This window comes from Myotis davidii, unplaced genomic scaffold (assembly GCF_000327345.1).
Source record: "Myotis davidii unplaced genomic scaffold, ASM32734v1 scaffold125, whole genome shotgun sequence".
NCBI lineage: Eukaryota > Metazoa > Chordata > Mammalia > Chiroptera > Vespertilionidae > Myotis > Myotis davidii.
The window spans coordinates 139,264-160,807 of record NW_006299390.1 but is presented as its reverse complement, the minus strand read 5'-3'; the positions used below and the strand labels follow the sequence as shown (position 1 = coordinate 160,807).

The window sequence follows — 21,544 nt, the reverse complement described above, 5'->3', positions numbered from 1 at the left end:
TTGTTTCTATGTATTAGGGCAGAGCTGTTATGTTTCCTGGAATTGGTAGCATGGCCTTGTGTAGTAGGTGACTGGTGGCTCAGTCTTCCCAGTCACTTAAGCTGGGTGTGCACCCCAGGTATCAGTTAATTGCATTGTTTTTAATTATTTTATAGGTAATTTAAATAAAATGCTTCAAGTAGTACTTTTAAAGTTTTTACTATTTTTAAAATATATTTTTATTGTTGAAGTATTACAGCTATCCCCCATTCCCCTGCCCCCAGGTCTACCTCATTGTCCATGGCCTATGTATATGAGTTCTTTGGTTTACTCTCCTTGTCCCTCCAATCCCACATCGAGGTATCTCAGTCTGTTCCATGCCTCCATGCTTTGGATCTTATTTTGTTGGTCAATACATTTTGTTCATTAAATTCCACAAATAAGTGAGATTATGTGATATTTGTCTTTCTCAGTTTTTCTAGCTCTAATACTTGTGTACTATTCGAAACTGTGACTAGAATTATTTCTAGAGCATAGCAAGTTAGGTAAAATTTTGATCTTTGAACTCTAGAGGTCCTAGCTACTTCAGTAATTAGCAGCTGGATAGTAAGTGAAAAGGAGAGGCAGTTGTCAGGCACTGTGCTGGGAGGGCGCAGGAGCGGAAAGGGAGTCCTTCCATCATACAACCAAAACAAAGTTGTAAGATCCTCCTCTATCCCTTCAGACTGCAGGCAGACATTTTGTGACATCCTTCTCCACTCAGAAGATCCTTTGATATCTGCTTTATCCTGAATAAAATGAGGCTTGGGAGGGGAAGAAACACACAGTGTAATTATAACCCCCAGGGGAAATCCCAGTCAGCCCATATGCCTCTAGGGACAACTCTATCTGAGGTACTATTAATAAAGAATAATATCTGCACAAAAACAGAACTGAAATATCACCAGCTTGCCATTTATTACAGAAATAAGAATTCTGAGACATCCAAGAAGGTCTAAGCAACAAAACAATTTTTATACTCTATATTTTTATATAATTGATGAGTTGGAGAATTTAATCACATTTTATTTCTAAGATAGACTCTTCTAGGTTTCTTTAAAAAGAACAGATATTTTACTTGTGTAGGACTGAAAATTCATTTTCACAACTCTTCCTATCTTTTGCTTGTGCATTTTCAGAATTTACTTTTTTAGGTTACCATCAAGAAAAGTAAGTAAAATTTTATACCTAGCTTTCCTCACTTTACAAATGACGTATCTGAAACCAAGAAGCTGTCTGCCCTCCTCCAGGTCACAAATGGGTCTCTGCATTAGAGCTTGAGCCAGGATTAGCATTCAAACTCTCAGCTCCCCTCAGCACTCCCTGAACCACACCATATCCTGTGAATCAGCAAAGAGCAACATGACAACCTGGGAAACTGGTTTTAGCTTTAGTTTATACATACAAAGCAAAGAACACTTACCTTTTTTTTTTTTTTCCATTTTCTTGACAAATCTAAACATGATAAAAGGATTAACAAGGCAGATAGATAATACAACAAAGATGAATTTGGTTGGTATAAACAATGATCTGAGTTGGTTTATGTTATTAACCTCTGTGAAATCCAGTTAAAGGAGTTAATATAGTAAAACAAGCCTAACTTATTTTTTTTAAATATATATTTTATTGATTTCAGAGAGGAAGGTAGAGGGAGAGATAGAAACATCAGTGATGAGAGAGAATCATTGATTGGCTGCCTCCTGCATGCCCCCTACTGGGGATCAAGCCTGCAACCCAGGCATGTGCCCTTGACTGGAATCGAACCCAGGACCCTTTAGCCTGCAGGTCAACACTCTATCTGCTGAGCCAAACCAGCTAGGGCAGGCCTAACTTATTTTTTAAAGCATACTCTTGATAGGTATAATCAAATGCTACAAAGAAATGGGGAACTACATTATGAATAATAAATAATCTTAAAATGACTTTAGCCTTTTAACAAATTATTTCAATAGTTTATTTTTGTTAATAAGAATATTTTCTTAGTAAATTAAAGTAATTAATTTTATGACATTGAATAATAAGCTAGAGCTAGAAAAGTTAACATACAGCATTATCTTGAAATTTCAAGGATGAAAAGTGATTGACTGGAATCTCACCTATGATTTTGAATCAATCAAGTTTGAATAGAAAACTGTATCTGGTTCTTTCATATTTCCAATGTAAAAGTACTTTGACAGAAAAAATTCCACTTTTCTGTATGTGTTTAAATGATATTACAGTAAAAGGCAACATTTGGATAGCAGAATGTAGCTCGTGAATACATGTGATGTAAATTTAAAAAGAAATTAGCTTTTCCACATGGAAGAAAATCAATGATCAAATAAATTCAACATGATTATGGTGACTAAAGCAAAAATATCAAGTATGATATTTTTTCAGTTGTTTGGCATATATTTTCAAACATCAAACAATATAACACCGATATCTACAACAACCAACTAGCACAATAAGATTCTTAAAATATAGCTAATTATTAACATCATAAAAACCTAATTCCCTTATAAATTCTGCCTCTGTGCTGTGCAAGCTAGTCCAAGCACCATCTTTTTCAGGATTCCCCAGAATTCATAAGTATTTCAAAGTTAACTCATGTTGAACCCTATGACTTCTCACTGGGTCTGTGGATCTTCTGAACAGGCCTTCATTTATGGGAATATACGCACACACTCATCACAATTTTGAAAAGAATGAAAGGCCTTCATACATGTCAGATTTTAATTTTATCCAGTCATTAATTTTCTGCAGAGTTGTTTTTTCTTGACGTAAAATTTTTGCAAGTTTGTTCATTTTTTCTTCATTTCTTTCTATGTATCTCAACCCTTCCAACTGCAGTTGATCCAGCTTTTCGTTGCGACTTTCATCTAGAGGTATGTTTTCACACATTACAGGATTGAATCTAAAATAGGTGTCAGGAGGTAACAGACCATCAAGCATTACATGGACTTCTGTTAAAACAAACAGAGACAATAGGGTGGTTAAGAAGTTATTCTACAGTGATCCAATGTTATTTATTTTTTAATATATTTTATTGATTTTTCAGACAGGAAGGGAGAGGGATACAGAGCCAGAAACATCGATGAGAGAAACATTGATCAGCTGCCTCCTGCACACCCCCCACTGGGGATGTGCCCGCAACCAAGGTACATGCCCTTGACTGGAATCAAACCTGGGACCTTCCAGTCCCCAGGCCAACGCTCTATCCACTGAGCCAAACCAGTTAGGGCAACTTTGTTCTTTTTAAAAACTGTCTTGGCTATTTTAAGTCCTGTGCATATCCATATAAATTCTTCATAAACTAGAGTATAAATACATAAAAGCACCATTTCATGTTTCTTAAAAATTTCAAATGAGCCCATCACAGGGTTTGCACAAAGTATGTGTTTAAGTATTATAAAACTTACTGATTACAGTTCTTTTTTTCCCCTCAGATTGCTTACAGTAAGGATATTTTGACTTGACAATAAAATTCCACATAGTGAAAAATCCAGTATATCAGCTTTTCTTGGGTTATCATTTAATAGATGAAAGTCCTCAGTGGGTTGTTTAAGATCCTCCCATAGGCTAAGGACTTAACTAATAAGATGGTAATATGGAAAAAGTGAGATTCAAAAGCAAGGAGCTAAGTGGTAACAATTCTTTGTAAAAATTTAACTGACTTCACATAAGACTTAAAAATAAAATAATAAAGAGATCTAGCAAGTTTGGGGAATAGAAAAAACGAAAGTGTAGCCAGCTACACTTTATAAAAGGGACACATTTTGAGAGGGGAAAGGGAGGAAATAGATATATTCAAAAGCTGGGTCTTACAGGGCCTATAAATTTCAGTGAATAATATTTCTGGATTTGGTTCTAGGTGTGATAGAAAGCCTGGAGGGTTTTGAGCAGGGTAAAAAACATGATTTATGTTTTTAAAAAATCACTTCAGCTTTTATATGAAGACTAGATTATTGGGGCAGAAGAGTGAAGAACTTATTCTAATTCCAGTTTGCCTCCACATTACTAATCGAATTCTGTAAGTATTCTAATTTTCTCACTGTTATGTATATATTTGAACCAATCTGACTCCTTTTCTTTTCTGTTTCGCAACTGGCAGAATAGTCCCCAACCAAGCCTTTGTGCTAATCCAGGTTTAGATACTTTTCCAACTCTAAGTAGGCAAAGGTAGCACTAACTCCCGCACAGAGAACAGCCTCTATTCTAGGGTCATTTAGAAGAAATGAGTGAGGAGAGATAAAAACAGAAGACTTGCTCCCATGTGCTTCCTAAGCCTACACAAATATAGACATAACATACTCTTGCAGTTAGCGTGAGCATATTCTACTAAAAGCTGAATTTTAGAAGTTAAAGTGCTCTAAAATAGCAAACACTAACCTTCTGTATCTGTTGCACTGTTGATAACATTAGACAGTTTGGCTTTCAAGCTTGTAGATGTCATGGTGTTTTTCACATCACTCTCATAACGTCCAGTGCCTAAGGATACTATACACTCTAGTGGGACGTCTGGCCAAAGACATTTACATTCGTGCATTGCTAAGGCTGAAGGGTTATTCAGAAGCAAACCTCCATCCTGAAAAATATGAGTTAAGAACATATAATACAGAACTCTTAAAAGTGAAATGCTATTTTACAAACATGAAAAGAAAAATTATATTTTAAACAGTTTGAAATTTACTCATAGGAAAAGCTGGATTATATAATAAATTCAACAACATATTACTTAAAAACAAAAGGTTCCTTTAAGGTGAATTGAGTTTATATACCACAGACACAAAGAAGTCATGCAAAAACTCACAGGCCTCACTGGCCTTATTAAGCTTTCATTTCTTATTATGAAAGTTCTTTGAACTTCTTGGATTGCTTTGCACATTTTGCTCAAAACTACTGCTCCCTGCTCGTGAGGGGCGATGGGCGCAGCAGCAGCTGCTGGTTCTGATTGCTTGGTGCCATCAGCGGGTGTGTGTGGCAGCTGCCAGCCCCAATTACCCCTGCTGATGGAGCCAGCCCCACTTGCACCTGCTGATGGTGCAGAGTGATTGGGGCCGGTGCTGGCAGTGTGTGGGAGTGGTGGCGGTGGGAGCAGGGCTGCTGGTAGAGAGGGGACCAAGGGCCACAGCAGGCGGAGCTGGGCGGGGGCCTGGTGAATGGCCCAAGACCTGCCCCTGTGCTCATTGCAGCCTTGTGGCCCACAGTTCCTTTCAAGGTGCATGAATTCGTGCACCGGGCCCTTAGTATTAAAATAAAAACTTTATTTTGACCAATAAGGCCTGAAATCAATGTGAGAAAACCTCTATAGCTAGCACCTTTTGTCCTGAGTGGGGGTAAAAGAAAAAAGAGAAAGGAGAGAAGGGTGTCTTATATAATCAACAATGACTGGTTTGACAAAAAAAGTCTGAATTTACTCCAAAGACAAAAGAAATTCTACTGTAATCCCTTAACTACAAAGATAGAAAGTGAGATAGCTGACAGTAACATTTTAAAATATATTTAAGCTAATATAAAAATATAGGAAAAGATAAAATTGATAAAAATGCTATAACATTAACACATATAAATTAAAATTATATAGTTACTATATAATTTATGTATGATATTTTGAATAATACCTGAAAATTCTTTCAAAATATTAGTGTTTTTCTTAACATATATCTGAATAACAAATAAAGAAAACATACCATACATCTGTGACTAAAGAGGAAAGGCTACAGACTGGATCAAATGAGACTAATATTAAGTGGGATATCATATAAAAAATTAAGCATATATAAAAATATATATATTTCAGAAGTATCAGCTCAAAACTTTTATTGCCTTAATACTTAGTATAAGTTATAAGTTAAAATTTCCATAGTGGGAAAAACTTCAGAGAAAAAAATTTATGGTAAGTAAATGAGTCTATATAATAGAAAAGTAATTAATTATGAGAAACAGAAATAATATTCAACTTTATATATCATTTAGTCCTAAATTTTAAAACAGTATAATTATTGAAAGCATCTTGTCACTTAACGGTTGTGATCCTAGTCGATTCTTACCCTTTATTGAGATACAAATTTTTAATTTGTAAAATGGAACTAACTCTATTTCATAAGCAGTGATGGTTAAATGAGATAATACATGCAAAGAACTATATAAGCGTCTGGAACATAGCTAATTTAAGTGTTTATTAATATATTATTATATCCTCTCTTTCAAAATATGACCACTAAATGTAAGGTATAGCGTAGGGAATAGAGTCAATAATATTACATGACTATGTATGGTGTCAAATGGATTTTAGACTTATCAGGGTATCATTTTGTAAATTATGTAGTTGTCTATATATAAATTACGAAATTACTTTTACGCCTGAAACTAATATATGTCAATGATAACTGAAACGAAAGTTATTTTAAAAAATCACCCAAACTGTCAAACAGATTGGATTCTGCATTTCCAGGGACTGGGCTTCATTTGTAATTTTTAACACACTTAGAAAGCCAATCAGATGTACTACTTCATTTTTTCTAACAATGAAACTATCATAATTAGCTATGTCAATCACTTTATATGAAATACTGAGAGAAAAAAAAATCTTTCCTAAAATATGCTCTTCAAGCCAAGCAGCTTGTTAAAGAAAAACCAACAATTAAAAATAGCTTCTACTGCACACCTTCTGCCACATGGAGACATGAAGAAGAAAGTCTCCTTGGTGGATGCCTCTGTAAGGTCAGTGACATGTAGTAAGTGCCAATTCCTTTTAGTCATGTACAGGTTTACAAGATAGGCCATAGGCTCAACTTACCTGATGAAGATCACTTCCCAATGCATACTCTGCAAAGTAGCCGGGGGCAGCTGACGAGGCTCTAATGGCTTGCCACATTTTGTACTGACAGCCTCCCAAATAGTGAGAGTTGATTCCAGGAAAATGACCATAGTTTCTGAACACAAAAGCTTTTGGTATGACCCCTCTGTTTACTATGGTACTTACTGCAGCAACCTAGTAAATTAAAAAGTGAATAATATCCACTGTAAGCAGCAATATCTGGAATTTGTAAAAATTAAATATTATTTGAAATGAAAGAAAATATAAATAAGCAAGAGTGAAAGAACACTAGAGGGAGCTGTATTTGATTTTTCATGGTTTCAGCTTGTTATTCAAAAATAAATACAAACTGCATGGAATTCCTAGGTGCAGAAATCCTACTCTTTAATCAAGTAAGTATTATCAAAGAACAGGGAACTTAAGCAATACTCAGATCACTGTGTTTCAAATAAAATCAAAAGAGAAGCCATGCTGAGACTTATTCTAGTAACAACTACATTTTGAAAATTGGGATTTCATTTGTATAAAATATATATCTAAGATACATATATATATTTCTTTTTAAAAATCTAGGAGAGAAAATGACACAATTTTTCTTAAGTCACTGGGGATTTGATTAACCCTTATAAGTCTTATCTTTAGTCTCGGTTTTTCATGTTCTTAAACTTTTGTTGTACTTTTACTATATACAGAAAAAGTCTAATGATCACATCCCACATCTTCATAGAATTACTCAATATATAAGGAACAATATAATCCTTAAAAAGAGGTTCCTAAGAAATTTTTCCTTTAGTAAAGGGCCTTCAGCGTAATTATTTTCACCTAACCTTCAATTCCAACCAGGTGTTATATACTTGAAACTTACCTTAGGACATGTGGGGTCTCTTGCTGTTTCAATCATTAGTGAAGAACCCATTTTATCCCTTTATTAAAGGAGAAGAAATAAATTATATCAAAATTATCTCCTAACATTAGGGAATATATGTTATGCAATCACTGTTTGCTCATGGCTTTATTGAAGTGCTATGAGGAACCAAATTTTTAAAAAAGTATATGAATCTCTTCTAGGAGGCTTATCATCCAATTAATGTATATGAAACAATATGTGGTTAGTATTTAATTTATTACTCAAACTACAAGTATCTACTGTAGTATCTGGGAAAGATGCATGGAGGTGTAGCTTGAAAAGGACTCCAAAACGTGGCAAGTAACACATTCAAAGTCAGGACCTAAGAGGGGAAAGGCACAGAGGCAGAATCAATTTGTTGTTTTCAGAGTCCTCCTGACAAAATAAAGCTGCTGTGCTGAGACTGGACTGTAGAATGGGTAGGCTAATTACAGAGTAGTCCAAAACCCAGACCAGGACAGTCAGCCTTTAAACTTGTACTAGCAATACAGAGTCAATGTCACCCCACAAAAAATATTTGTTAAGTCATCTGAGTTGGCATTTGAATTACTGCAACATTACAGAAATTGTGCTTTGGGCAGCAATTTTTACAAGTTCATTATAGGGGAATTTTATTTCAGTGCAGATTATTTCCTGGCTTAAAAATTATCTTTTTCCTTGCCGAAACCAGTTTGGCTCAGTGGATAGAGCATCAGCCTGTGGACTGATTGATGTTTCTCTCTCATCGATGTTTCTAACTCTCTATCTCTCTCCCTTCCTCTCTGTAAAAAATCAAAATGTATTTTAAAAAAAATGTTTTTCCCCTGTATCCAATATAATAAAAGGATAATATGCAAATTGACCCTAACAGCAGAATGACCAGAATGACCGCTGGACCAGTCACTATGAGGCTCACTGACCATCTCTTGGTCCCTTTCCCCAGCCAGCAGGCTCCGATCCCTGATGGCCACCTGAGGCAGGGGCGGGGCCAGGGAGCGGGCGGGAACAGCCTACCTCTCGGTCCCTTCCCTCAGCCGTCAGGCACCTATCTCCTGATGGTGATGGGGAAACCAGGGGTGGATGGGGGAGAGGGGTGAGTCCAACTGCAGGAAGCTGGGGAAGATGGCCCTGATTGCAGGTCAGGCCTAGGGACCATACCCGCACATGAATTTTGTGTACCAGGCCTCTAGTTGAATATAAAAACTATGTTTTTTTTACCAACCTGCCTCCTTAAGACAAATACATTTTTCTCAAAAGATACTCATATTTTTCAACTAGAATGTTAGTGAATTCACCTAAGGGTAGTATTTACAAATTAGGTAGTGACCTACCCTTCACAATCTTTTAAAAATATCAAAGTAAAATACTTTCTAAAACAGACAAGATCTTTGTCTTTCTCAACTTGACCTATGATCTTCTGCATGAAGATCAATTTAATTTTATCCTTCTACAGATACAGTGGGTCCTTGACTTACGAGTGTCCTGACTAACGAGTTTTTCGAGATACGAGCCGTCTCTCGGCCGATTTTTTGCTTTGAGTTGCGAGCTAAAATTCGGGTTACGAGCCAGCTTCAGATATCCCACCGCTAGTTGGCGTAGTGAATGTCACAGTGAACGCCACAACATCAGCCCAGCATCACGTGTCTCACTTGTTCACTTTTTGATTTGACATACGAGTAATTTGAGTTACAAGCTCCGTCACGGAACAAATTAAACTCATAAGTCAAGGCCCCACTGTATTTCATTTTATCTTTTCATAGAACTCTAGAAGCTGCTTTCACAGTTTAAGCAAAATTCGCATTTGCTTTTTGTTTAGAACTTGATTTATTAACTGAACTGAAATGCTTGGTGAATTAAGTTATAAATAGAAATTCAAAAATAAAGTCAGGAACATTGTTTATTTGACAGAGATAAAACACAAAAAAAGTTTCAACATTTCTAGATTTTACTGATGCTATAATTAAAAATGTCCCTAAAATAAAATAAAATTATCACAGAAAACACTGATAAAAATAAACAATGAGAGAAAAAAAGAAAAAGTCCAGAGAGTAGGTGTGGCAGATTATAATAATAATGCTCCCCAATGAATCACACTTCCCGGTATCTATATCCCTGTATATAGTTCCTTTGCACATAACCCTGAGTTAGAGTGGCTTTGGTCAACTGAACATCAGCAGGCATACCATTAGCAAAAGCTTTTAATTTTTACAATCTCTACTACTAATTTTAAACTTGGTTCATGTAAGGTAAAAGTTGAATCATACACAGCAAAGTGTAGGAGGATTTGTTTTAATGAACCCAATGATGGATTTGATTATGAAGTCTGAACTGTTAACTAACCATTTTAGACTTGTGGCTTTCTTTCTATGGTTTGTTTGTTTTTGCTTTTACTTCTATGCTACACTTGTTTGCCATTTAGCAATTGTACTGTACATTATAAAAAGGACTGGGAAAATTTTTTATGGATATCATGTCCATTATAGTTTGCCATAGTATTTTTCTCTAGTTCTCTGTGATTTAATATTACCACGCTTTCTGTACTTCGTTACAAAATGCCGGTTTACCAGGTAACAATTTTGGTGAGTGTCAAAAAGAATTTATGGTGTATTTCTGTCAATTCGCCTTTAATTTAAATAAATAAATAAATAAATAAATAAAATGGAGGCTTGATAAGTACTTTTGCACTGGGGCTTTTATTTTTGGAAAGTGAGTATAATGCTTTGTTGTGTTTTGGGAAAAAATGTTTAAAAATTAATATTTTAAAAGAATATCTGTTAATGACTCTGGAGAAAGACTAATGTGGTAAGTAAAAACAATAGGATGCAAAACATGGTGTATATACAATATAGTCTCAAATTTTAAAAAGGCAATTGCTACTTTTACATGAAAATCTCACATGCATGAACCCAAGAAAATAGTGATTAGAATAGATTCGCCAAAATACTAAGAGTGATTATATCTAACTAGTAGGATCAATAATTTAATTTTATATTTTTCAGCATTTTTTCAAATTAATATGTACATGTTACCTAGATCAGCAAAATGTTTTTTAAAAAGAATAATTAAAACTTACTTAAGAATATTTTCCCATGTTTGACTGTCATAAAATGCATGGCTCCAACTCATTTTGACTGTTCCAACAATGACATTTTGTGAAAACACATCTGTTCCTAATTTTCGATAAAGTTCTTCACATTCATCCAGGGGCATATGAAAGAATCCCAGCATGAATGCTAATATAGCACCTGAAAGAAAAAATCTTTTGTTTTTGTCAGTGTTGATATAATACTATAAGATATTCTGAATCACAGACTTGGTTTAAAACTCTGCCTTTGATACTTTCAAACTGTGTCACCTGGGACAAACTACTTAACCTATCAGAGTCCTATTTTTTTCATCTAAAAAATAAGGGTAATTACAACAACTAAAATTTATAAAGTTCTTATATTAGAATTACAGATGTAAAGGGATTTATTTACTAGGCCTCAATAAAGATACATAAATGGCAACCAATGATGATAATGACAATTTAAAAACATATAAAAATGTGTTATTTTACATTACATTAATTAAGATATATAACTAAGATGTTGTGGTAGAGAATATCCTTTCTAACCTTAATAAATTCCTTAGTTTTGGTCACAGAATACAGTATATTTAACAATTTACCAATTCATTAAAAAACTGCTTCTTCAGATTGGTCCTGCGAACCAATGTAATTAAAGAAATTAGGTCTCTGGGATGTCCTTTTAAACAGCAGATTTCATATCCTAGCGGCAATTGGTAGGACACACTGCCACCTAGTGTACATAATTATCCTAATCCTGAACTAACAAGAAACTGGAGAAAGGTTAAGGGAATGGGAAGAGGGTGGGGGGAAAGCAAAGACCTGTATAGCATCACTGCTTACTTTGAGATTGCAAAGAAAGAAAAAACACAAAACAAAACAAAAAAAACCCAGAAAATTATTATCATAATGTGTTTTAAATATTTTATATGTTTTATTACAGTAAAAGTCTTATTCTAATAAAGGTAAAATAGCATGCACTGTATGGCATAAATATATAATAGAAATTGCTATTTTTCAATTTGTGGAAAAGTTGTAATTAACATAAGAAATAACTTGCCAAAAATTTAAGTTCCTTTCCTCTTAAGCAGAACTACTATGAAGATGAGCAGACATTTAAAAAACTGAATTTTATCGAACTGGTAAGTACGTTACCCTTGAATTAAGTATAAATTTATTAACTTTTCAGAAATTATGAAACAAAATTTCTACATTAGAATATACAAAATGGAAAAAAGTACTGTATTATAAATTAAGTTTAACATAAACTAGAAAACAATGGAAAAGATATATTGTGGTTAAAACAGAAATGTACATATTTCATAAACTGATATTCTATGCCATGAGTAAATCTCTGTGACTTAAAATTCTTTCATGAGCACCCACCTACTAAGAATAGTGCCTCACAGAGGGACACTTCTCACAACTAAGTACAATCTTATCCATTTTAATATTCTATTGGTTCAAGTACAACTTAAGTACCTACTTTCCTTACATTTCATCACTGAAGGTGACTATACCATAAGGCAATAATTCATAATTCATAACTGGTCACTGTGACTTTCTAAAAAATATTAGGCAACGCAGTACAAACTATTCTTTTAATGTTAATTTATTCCCAATAAATATTTTTAAAAGTTAATTAGGTAAACCAAAGGATTATTTGTCAAAACATGAAATTAATACCCATTATTTCAAAGAATGATCTTGAATATAAGTGCTTAATGTTCTTTTTCTTAATGTGCTGCTGGGGATGTAGCATTCCCATAACGATAATTACCTGTGCTTACACCACAGATGTAATCAAACAGCTGGTGAACTGGCTTCTGAGTAAGCTCAACTAATTTTCTCAGTGTCTGAAGAGCAACCAAACCCCTACAGAAAAGATAAAGACAAAATGAGAATTCATGTTTCAAGGAAAGCTAAGTTATTGAACAAAACAATCCTAAAAATGGCATTTCTAGCTTATATGCAAACTTGAAAACTAATAATATAATTTAGCATCAGTAAAAGTTGCTTAAGTTTTTAAGGTAACTTTTGAGTATCTGATATTTCCTTTTTTTTTAAAAAATCCTCACCCGAGGATACGCTTTCATTGACGTTGCAAGAGGAAGGGAGAGAGAAAAAAAACATCGATGTGAGAGAGAAACACCGATTGGTTGCCTCCCACACATGCTTGGACCGGGGATTGAACCTGAAACCCAGGCATGTGCCCTGACCAGGAATCAAACCCACCGCCATTTCGTGTTTGGGAGGATGCTCCAACCAACTGAGCCACACTGGCCAGGGCTGAATATCCAATAGCTAAGTAATGGTACAAAACCTGTGCTATAGCTGCACGTCTTTAAATTTATACTAGTATCTATACTACAAAGATATGCCAATGTAAGATTAAAAATATATACCCCAACTGGGAAAATACTTAAAGCCTCCACTCACCAGTTTGGGAAGCCATATATTGGTTTCTTCTCTCACCAATGTAGCTGGTCACTGATGCTTCTATATGGCTTTGTTTTATATATTTTGTCTTATTTTTTAAGCTTTTATTCATTTTTTAAAACTTAATAATATTAGGACAATACTCTACATTAAGGATGTATTAATTTTATGCTACTGACTTTATTCATTTCTGGATTCTTGCCAAAGGTGGCAAATAGCTTCATAATGAATATGAAAGATGAAATAGTCTAGGAAGTGTAGGCGAATTCAGGATGAAGTAACAAGTTGATAATTTTTTTATTTTAAAAAATTTATTCTTCAATTATAGTTGATGTACAATATTATGTTAGTGTCCCGTGTAAAAACAGTGATTAGATATTATGTAACTTACAAAGTGCTCACCCTGATAAATCTGGTAACCTGACACCATAGTTATTACAATATTTTTTTAAAAATATATTTTATTGATTTTTTACAGAGAGGAAGGGAAAGGGATAGAGAGCTAGAAACATCAATGAGAGAGAGAGACATCCATCAGCTGTCTCCTGCACATTCCCCACTGGGGATGTGCCCGCAACCAAGGTACATGCCCGTGACCAGAATTGAACCTGGGACCCTCGAGTCCGCAGGCCAACGCTCCATCCACCGAGCCAAACCGGTTAGGGCTTATTACAATATTTTTTACTATATTTCCTATGCTGTATTTTACATCCCTGTGACTATTTTGTAACTACCAATATGTACTTGTAAATCCTTTTACCTTTTCACCCATTCCCCTAACCACCTCCCATTCAGCAACCATCAGTTTGTTTTGTGTGTTCATTGAGTTTTTTAGATTCCACATGTAATTGAAATCATATGGTATTTGTCTTTGTCTGATTTATTTCACTTAGCACAATGCTCTCTAGAATGCGGATAATTCTTAATACTAGGAGAATATACAGAAATAATTAAGCATTATAATCCCAACACAAGGTGTGAGGTAGAGAAGTCCTGGAACACAATGGTAGCCAGACACCACAAAATAAAATTTGGAGTGCCAAATTGTGTTTTGATACTGTGAAAAGTCACCCACCAGAAAATATTGTAAGATTCAAGTAAAAAACCAAAAATGTTGATTTTTTTTTAATTGCAAGAAGTAATGTGGATTTGAAGAGTAATACGAGTACATAAGATGGCTTATAAGAGATACACATTATGAATTCAAGGTGAGGCATGAAGAATTAAAGATAATGCTGAAGAAAAATATATTTAATAATGTGACCTCCATTATTTATAAAAATGAAATAAAACGTATATATATCATAGAAAAATATTAATAAAAATATTAAAAATAATCTTGAAATTCTGAGCTATGATTTGTTTATACATTTTTCTCCTAAGTTTTACTTGTATAATGAGGAGAAACTATTTAAAAATGCTATATTTAGCCCAGTGGTGTCGCTCAGTGACTGAGTGTCAACCTATGAACCAGGCAGGAGGTCATGCTTCTATTCCCGGTCAAGGTATATGCCCGTGTTGCAGGCTGGATCCCCAATGTGGGCATGCAGGAGGGAGCCGTTCAATGATTCTTTTTCATCATTGATGTTTTTTATTTCTCCCTTCCTCTCTGAAATCAATAAAAATTTATTTTTAAAAAATTCTTTTATAAACATTACTTTACCAAATGACTAGTTGACGTATGGGAAGACAAATATAAGAAAGCAAACATAAAACACTGCCAAGATTTTAAGAGAATCTTGGTTGATAAACTGTCCTAAACTACCTAAAATGTCTGAAAGACCAAATAAAATATAAATACTAGGTTAAAGAAATTCAGGTATGTTAAAGAAGCTTTGAGATTGATAAAGAAGTAAATTTAAAAAACCTACTTCATCTTTTATTTAAAAAATTTGATTTTGTAATGATATAATTATACCAAATTAGTTTAAAAAAATTACTATGACTGAATTGGAACTATAGTTTTTTTGTGTTATTTTTTTGTTGATCCTCAAATGAGGATTTTTTTTCCCATTGAATTTCAGAGAGTAGAAGGGGGACAGAGAGGGAAACATCAATGTGAGAGGGACACATCGACTAGGTGCTTCCCACACTCACCCTGACCAGGGCCAGGGATTGAACCTGCAACCTAGGTACATGACCTTGACCAGGTACATTGACCCCTGACCCTTTGGTGCACAGGCCAAAGCTCTATCCAGTGAGCAACAACAGCCAGGTTGGAGCTATAGTTTTTAAAATCATTTTTCTATTCTTACCTTGTTCCTCCACCGTCAATTGTGAGAATTCGGATTCCTCTTCCTTTCACAGGATCCACATAGCCAATTAAAGCCAAAATTTCTCTAACTGCAGCCTGAAGAGTTTCATCCTTAATTTGTCGCAATCGTAATAAATATGGAATAATTTTCTCCTGGATTGAGAAAAAAAGACTTTTTGTTGCTTTTGTGAAATCAAATGTGAAAATGTATGACTATTTTTAACCAACATGTGTAGACCTCCACAATCAAGGTGCAAGTGTTTATTATTTTCTAAGTAATCTTAAATGATACATTAATTTTTGACATTTTAATGTCAATTACTATCTAGAATATATCTGTCCTAATATCTAGGTAAAAAATTAACCTAAATCCAAATATTTCTTTTAAAAAATGGAATCCTTAAGAATTAGAGAAAATGTAATTTGCTTTACACAAATTTATAAACTATTAATGTTACAACAAAAGATTATTATAAATTTTATACAATATTTTGTATAAATTCCAAAGTTAAGATGAAACTGCTTCATAGTAATTATTAAACTTGCTATTAAAAGGAAAAAAAAATCTCGTGTACACTGCACATGGGACACAAGGGTACCTCACAATGAAATATATAAATAAAAATAAGGTAGAAGGCAAAAGCTGACCATTACAATTAAGAAATTAAATTAAAACAAACCTGGGAATTCAAGATTTTAAGCATTCAACTTCATACTGTTGATCAGAGGGAAGAACTTAAATCCTAGGGTGCTATGTTGAGTTTCTCAAAGACGCTCTAGGTCAGGGGTCCTCAAACTTTTTAAACAAGGGGCCAGTTCACTGTCCCTCAGATCGTTGGAGGGCCGGACTATAGTTTAAAAAAAACTATGAACAAATTCCTATGCACACAACGGTGGCAAAAACACCCGGCGGGCCGGATAAGTGTTTTCGGCGGGCCGCAGGTGGCCCGCGGGCCGTAGTTTGAGGACCCCTGCTCTAGGTTCTGTGCACTGAAGTATTTTACCTGGTCAGTACCCCAGATTTAAAGTTTAAAGGAATAAGTTGAGTGGCAGCTACACTTGTGCTGTGTAAACTCCAGTAAATCAAATAACTTCCCAATGTAGCATTCATTTTGTTTCTTTTTTATAATAAATCATATCTAAGATACATACTATTGTTCTATTTTTTTTCAATTTTTTTGCTTTATTTATTTTGGCTTAAAGGCCCGAGCCGCAGTTTGCCGACCACTGCACTAGAGGAACCTGAGCAATGGTGGAGCATGACTATGTTAATTTCCAATCCAGTTAGGGTAGAACAGTCTCTCTGTAAGAACTAAAAAGTTTGATTAAAAAAAGTCATCTGTTTAAATGTACTGAAGAGCTGCAGAAGCAATAAGAACAGGAGGGGTAAGATTCTGGAGAAGGAATAATTGCTGGAAAGTGAGTTCATAAACTATAGCTTGTTTTCCCTTGAAGTATTTGCTGAGTTGGAGAAGAAAGTGAAGATTGAAAAACTGAGTTTGGTTCAAAAAGAGGGCCACAATGGAGGACAAAGAAACAGTCCATCTCTTAGAGTCGCGCAGGTTTGGAGCCACAAAACTGAGGACTTGAGGGGCCTCAACCACAAAGCTGGTTTCACCTTAAGGTAAATTCCTTCATTATGTGTCATGGGAAGTTAAAGTTGAAAAACTCTGGAAGATGAGAGTACCATTTTTTGCACTCGAGATTTTAGGAGGGTAGTAATAGTGAACACATCGGGCTCTCAGCTGCAAGCCCTAGAGAAATACTCCCTAAAAAGAGGGCAAACTAGAGGTTTCACCAAATTGTGATGCAGCCTTGACCCAGCTCTGACCCAAATTCAATTGAGGTCATCAGTACCCCCACTTTATGCTTCAAGCAGAGAAATAAGTAAACTGTCTCTGGAAAAAGAAATCACTTGATGTAATCTAGATCCTAAGCAATTTTTTAAAATTCACAGTCCAGCATCCAGAAAAATATATGGTATGTGAAACCAGTACGAAATGATCGAAGACCAAGAGCTGATCCTGATATAACTACCAACAAAATATATTAAAATAAATAACAGCCTGATCGGTGTGGCTCAGTGCTTGAGCCTCGACCCATAAACCAGGAGGTCACAGTTATATTCTGGGTCAGGGCACATGCCTGGGTTTTGGGCTCGGTCCCCAATCTTTCCCCAGAAGGGGGCATGTAGGAGGCAACTGATGGATGATTTTCTTTCTTCATTGATGTTTCTATCTCTCTCTGCCTCTCCCTTCCTCTCTCTGAAATCAGTAACAAATACATAAAATAAATTAAAGTAACAACAAAATTACCATCCCCAAACACCATAGACATAGCAATTGATGTTTTAAAAATCAAATGAAAAATGTGTAAGACACTGACACTGAATGTGTAAGACCAAAGCAATCTGAATATTTATGTCCTCTTAAAATTCATGTTGAAATCCTTATCCCTGAAGATGGTATTATTAGGAGGTGGAGCCTTTGGGAGGTGCTCAGGTTATGAGAGCGGAGCTCTCATGAATGGGATTAGTGCCCTTATAAACGAGGTCTCACAGAGATCCCTTGCCCCTTCCAGAACACAAGGACACAGTGAGAAGGCACCAGCTATTAACCAGGAGGAGGGTCCTCACCAGGTGATCATGCTAGCACCCTGATCTTGAACTTCTAGCTTTCAGAACTCTAAGAAATACATACTATTTTCTGAATGGCAAGTTAAAAATAAGCACTACAGATCTCCAATGAAATGTCAACATCATCTATTCATTGTTTTCAAATTGTTTGTTAAATATTACAAATAGTTCTAGTAGTGCAGATGTACAGAGACTCAGCCCAGACACATCATTCATATTTTATAGTACTTCTCTGAAAACAGACTATTTAAATGGGTATAAATTCTTTGGACTATTTTATATTTGACAAAACTGAGGCAAAGAGAAGCTAACACACTGAGATTTATCTCCCATTTTAAAATGTTTAATCTCAAAGTATAGATATCAGTACCAATAGCATAGTTTATATAAAAGGGAGCATTTAGGATTACGTATATCATAGAAAAAATGGGGCAATTACTGGATATTACAGATCAAATGTATGATAAAAACCACAAAAATATTTAAGTAAATAATTAGAAGGTTTATTAGTATTTTTATTCCAAAACAAAACCAGAGTAAATAAATTAAAATTACCTTGACAGCCACTCCTTTTCCTTCAGGAAATTCTAGAAGATGAAAAGTCAGTTCTTCAATCCTATTAATGCAGAGTTTTGGGTCAGTTGTTCTTCTTAATGCCTGAACTAATGCCCGGGTTCTGTTATCAATACTCACTCTTGCTATAATCTACAGAGACATATTTAAATATATGATTATAAAATGAAACTGCTCTAGTAGTACTAACAAATGGTTAAAGTTTCTAAGGTCCTATTAGAAAATAAAACATCAATTTAACAAAAATTAAAACTTAAAACCACCATGAATAACAACTTGCCTTTTCTCTCTGAAGAATTAAATGCTTTTTCTCCAGTGCATTTTTATCGTTGCTGTCAGCCTGCTCCGCTTTGGGGGCTTCCTCCTGTTCTTCTGACTGACTCTTTGACTCATACTTGAATTTGGGGACAAGTCCACCAATATAGCCACCTACTAAAGCTTGTACGCCTTCAGTAGGATAAGAAAGAAAATTAGCAATACTTTTTTTGGTAGAAACTGGAAGGACATCCGGTGTCCCGCTGGGGCTTTGGGGCTTGTCCACAGTATCTGAAGAGGCTTCTGAGCCTCGCTTCTTGTCAGTCAGCACACCGGGAGTTGCAGATGTGGACTTCCCTTCTTCACCCTTTTTATCTTCAAGCTTTGACTTGTCCTGGAAATCTTTGTTTTCCTTTTTTTGAGACATTTTCTCAACACGTTTGAAGTATGAATTAATATGATTGGATAAAAAGTAGAATGACTCTCCAAATTTCGTGGTTATACTATTTGTGTAAGGTAAAGGGCTTTGTTTACCACTATCTTTATCTTTATCTATAACGTGACTTTGCTTTTCTAAAACAGAACTCTTTTCTGATTTGTCACTATAGTTTTTCAGAGATTTGATGGTTTGTGTAACGTTTTTCTGTTTTAACCAACCACCATCTGATACTTTTCTTAATATTTCAGAACTTGGCTTAAATTGAGCTAAACGTGAGATCATTTCATTCTGATTTCCAAAAACAGCCTTTGAAACAGAGTTCAAAGTACTTTTTATACGGGACATACGAATGCTCACTTTTGTAAGTCCTTTGGGAGCAGAAGTGCTAAGTTTCAAAATTCCATGTAACCCATTGTTGCTTGGAGAGTAACAGTGCTTACTGCAAGAATGCGCTTCACTTTGGGTCCACTTACATCTTATTTTGCTTGTATGAAAACCTCTTTGTAGACTTATCTTCCAGTAATGTTTAGGTGAGCACAAGAAATGTAGTTGCTTGCTTTTCTGCTTCCCATAAAGACTTCGGGCATTACTAAGGAGGTAAATATATATATCTATAGTCAAATTAATAGACATAACTTAAAAATCACTTATTTTCTATCTGTTATGACTGTCACTTCAGTCCTGAATGCTTCATTTAAGAAATGCCATAATTCATGGTCTTACCTGAAATGGCAAGAAAACAAAAATTAGGATTCAAGGGCGAATTGAAATTGGGTATAAGAAAAATACATTACATGAACTAAACTTAGCAACTTGTTTCAAAAAAAAAAGAGTATTTCCATTATGATTATACAGATTTCACTTTTAAGCTAATAGAAAAGAATTCATCTTTCAGTACAGAAGTCAATGAAAAAAGAAAGTGAGTAGTAGGACTGTTTCATGAGCACTAATTTAGAGAAGCTATCCAAAGGTAAGTTTTTATTTTATTTATTAAATATTTTTTTATAATTGACTTCAGAGAGGAAGAGAGAGGGAGAGAGACATAGAAACATCAATGATGAGAGAGAATCATTGATCAGTTGCCTTTTGCACTCGGGATCTAGCCAGCAACTCGGGCATGTGCTCTACCTGGGAACTGAACCCTGACCTCCTGATTCATAGGCTGAGGCATGCCAGCCAGCTTAATTTTGTTTCTTGTTAATCCTCACCCGAGGATATTTTTCCATTGATTTTTAGGGAGAGTGGAAAGAGAGGGAAAGACAGAGAGAAACATCGATGTGTGAGAAACACATTGATTGGTTGCCTCCTGCACAAACCCTGACCAGGTCCCTGGCTGGGAGGAGTCTGCAACCAAGGCACGTGCCTTTGACCGGAATCAAACTCGGGACCCTTTGGTCCACAGGCTGATTCTCTATCTGCTGAGCCAAACAGGCTAAGGCCAAAGGTAAGTTTTTCTACAATACTTAATTGAATATGCTAATTTAGATACAATGCTGTTTTTCTTCCTTATTGTTAAAGTGTTGACAGATTTATGTGATGCCAGACTTTACATTCTTTGAAGACAAGAAGCAGGTCTTATAATTCATTCATCGCAAATCATTTATAGAATATTTAATTTATACTACAAGTTGCTAGATGTTGAGACCGTAAAGACAAACAGGATACTAAGGAACTTTAGTACAGAGCTAGGGATAGAATTTTACTATCTACACTAATAAAAGACAAAAATGGTAATTGGCGTACGACGATACCCTTTTCATTGGCTAATCAGGGCTATATGCAAATTAACTGCCAACTAAGATTGGCAGTTAACTGCCAACAAGTTGGCGGTTAATTTGCATATGTAGTCACATGCAGGGAGGCGAAAGGGAAAGCAGGAAGAAGCCCCCTGCCACTGACAGTGATGGGAAACCCAGGGGGGTGCTAAGAGCCCCCAGGGCAGCCTTTGCCCTGCCCCCCAGCCATGATCAGAGAATCAGGCGCCTTTGCTGCCCTGGCCAGTGAGAGCAGGAAGTAGGGGTGGAGCCAGCGATGGGAGCTGGGCAGGGTCAAATCTGGAAGTCCCGGGAGCTAGGGACTAAAGCGGAGCCCACGATCACAGGGCCGCTGCCGCTGCGGGTCCCCGCTGCCCAGGCAGGACGCCTCGGCCTGAGGTGTTAGGCCTGGGAAGGGGCAG

The 21,544-nt window shown here is 35.5% G+C and overlaps 1 protein-coding gene across 5 annotated transcripts in view; it reads right to left on the bottom strand.

Moving 5' to 3' along the window:
* Window positions 1-1,957: 1,957 nt before the first annotated feature.
* The window catches only part of PNPLA8 (patatin like phospholipase domain containing 8), a 27,084-nt gene continuing 7,497 nt past the window's right edge, over window positions 1,958-21,544 (bottom strand). For 2 of the 5 annotated variants that reach the window (XM_015571240.1, XM_006774855.2), the window contains exons 2-10: window positions 18,955-19,957; window positions 18,657-18,806; window positions 15,468-15,619; window positions 12,554-12,648; window positions 10,780-10,951; window positions 7,686-7,743; window positions 6,800-6,994; window positions 4,390-4,585; window positions 1,958-2,963 (exon numbers count right to left, since the gene is read on the bottom strand). In XM_015571240.1, coding sequence (XP_015426726.1) covers window positions 2,689-2,963; window positions 4,390-4,585; window positions 6,800-6,994; window positions 7,686-7,743; window positions 10,780-10,951; window positions 12,554-12,648; window positions 15,468-15,619; window positions 18,657-18,806; window positions 18,955-19,713 — 2,052 coding nt within the window. In that variant the 5' untranslated portion in view covers window positions 19,714-19,957 and the 3' untranslated portion in view covers window positions 1,958-2,688. Of the gene's footprint in view, window positions 2,964-4,389; window positions 4,586-6,799; window positions 6,995-7,685; window positions 7,744-10,779; window positions 10,952-12,553; window positions 12,649-15,467; window positions 15,620-18,656; window positions 18,807-18,954; window positions 20,092-21,544 lie in introns of all 5 variants that reach the window. The other 3 variants (XM_006774853.2, XM_006774854.2, XM_015571241.1) reach the window with 2 other exon arrangements.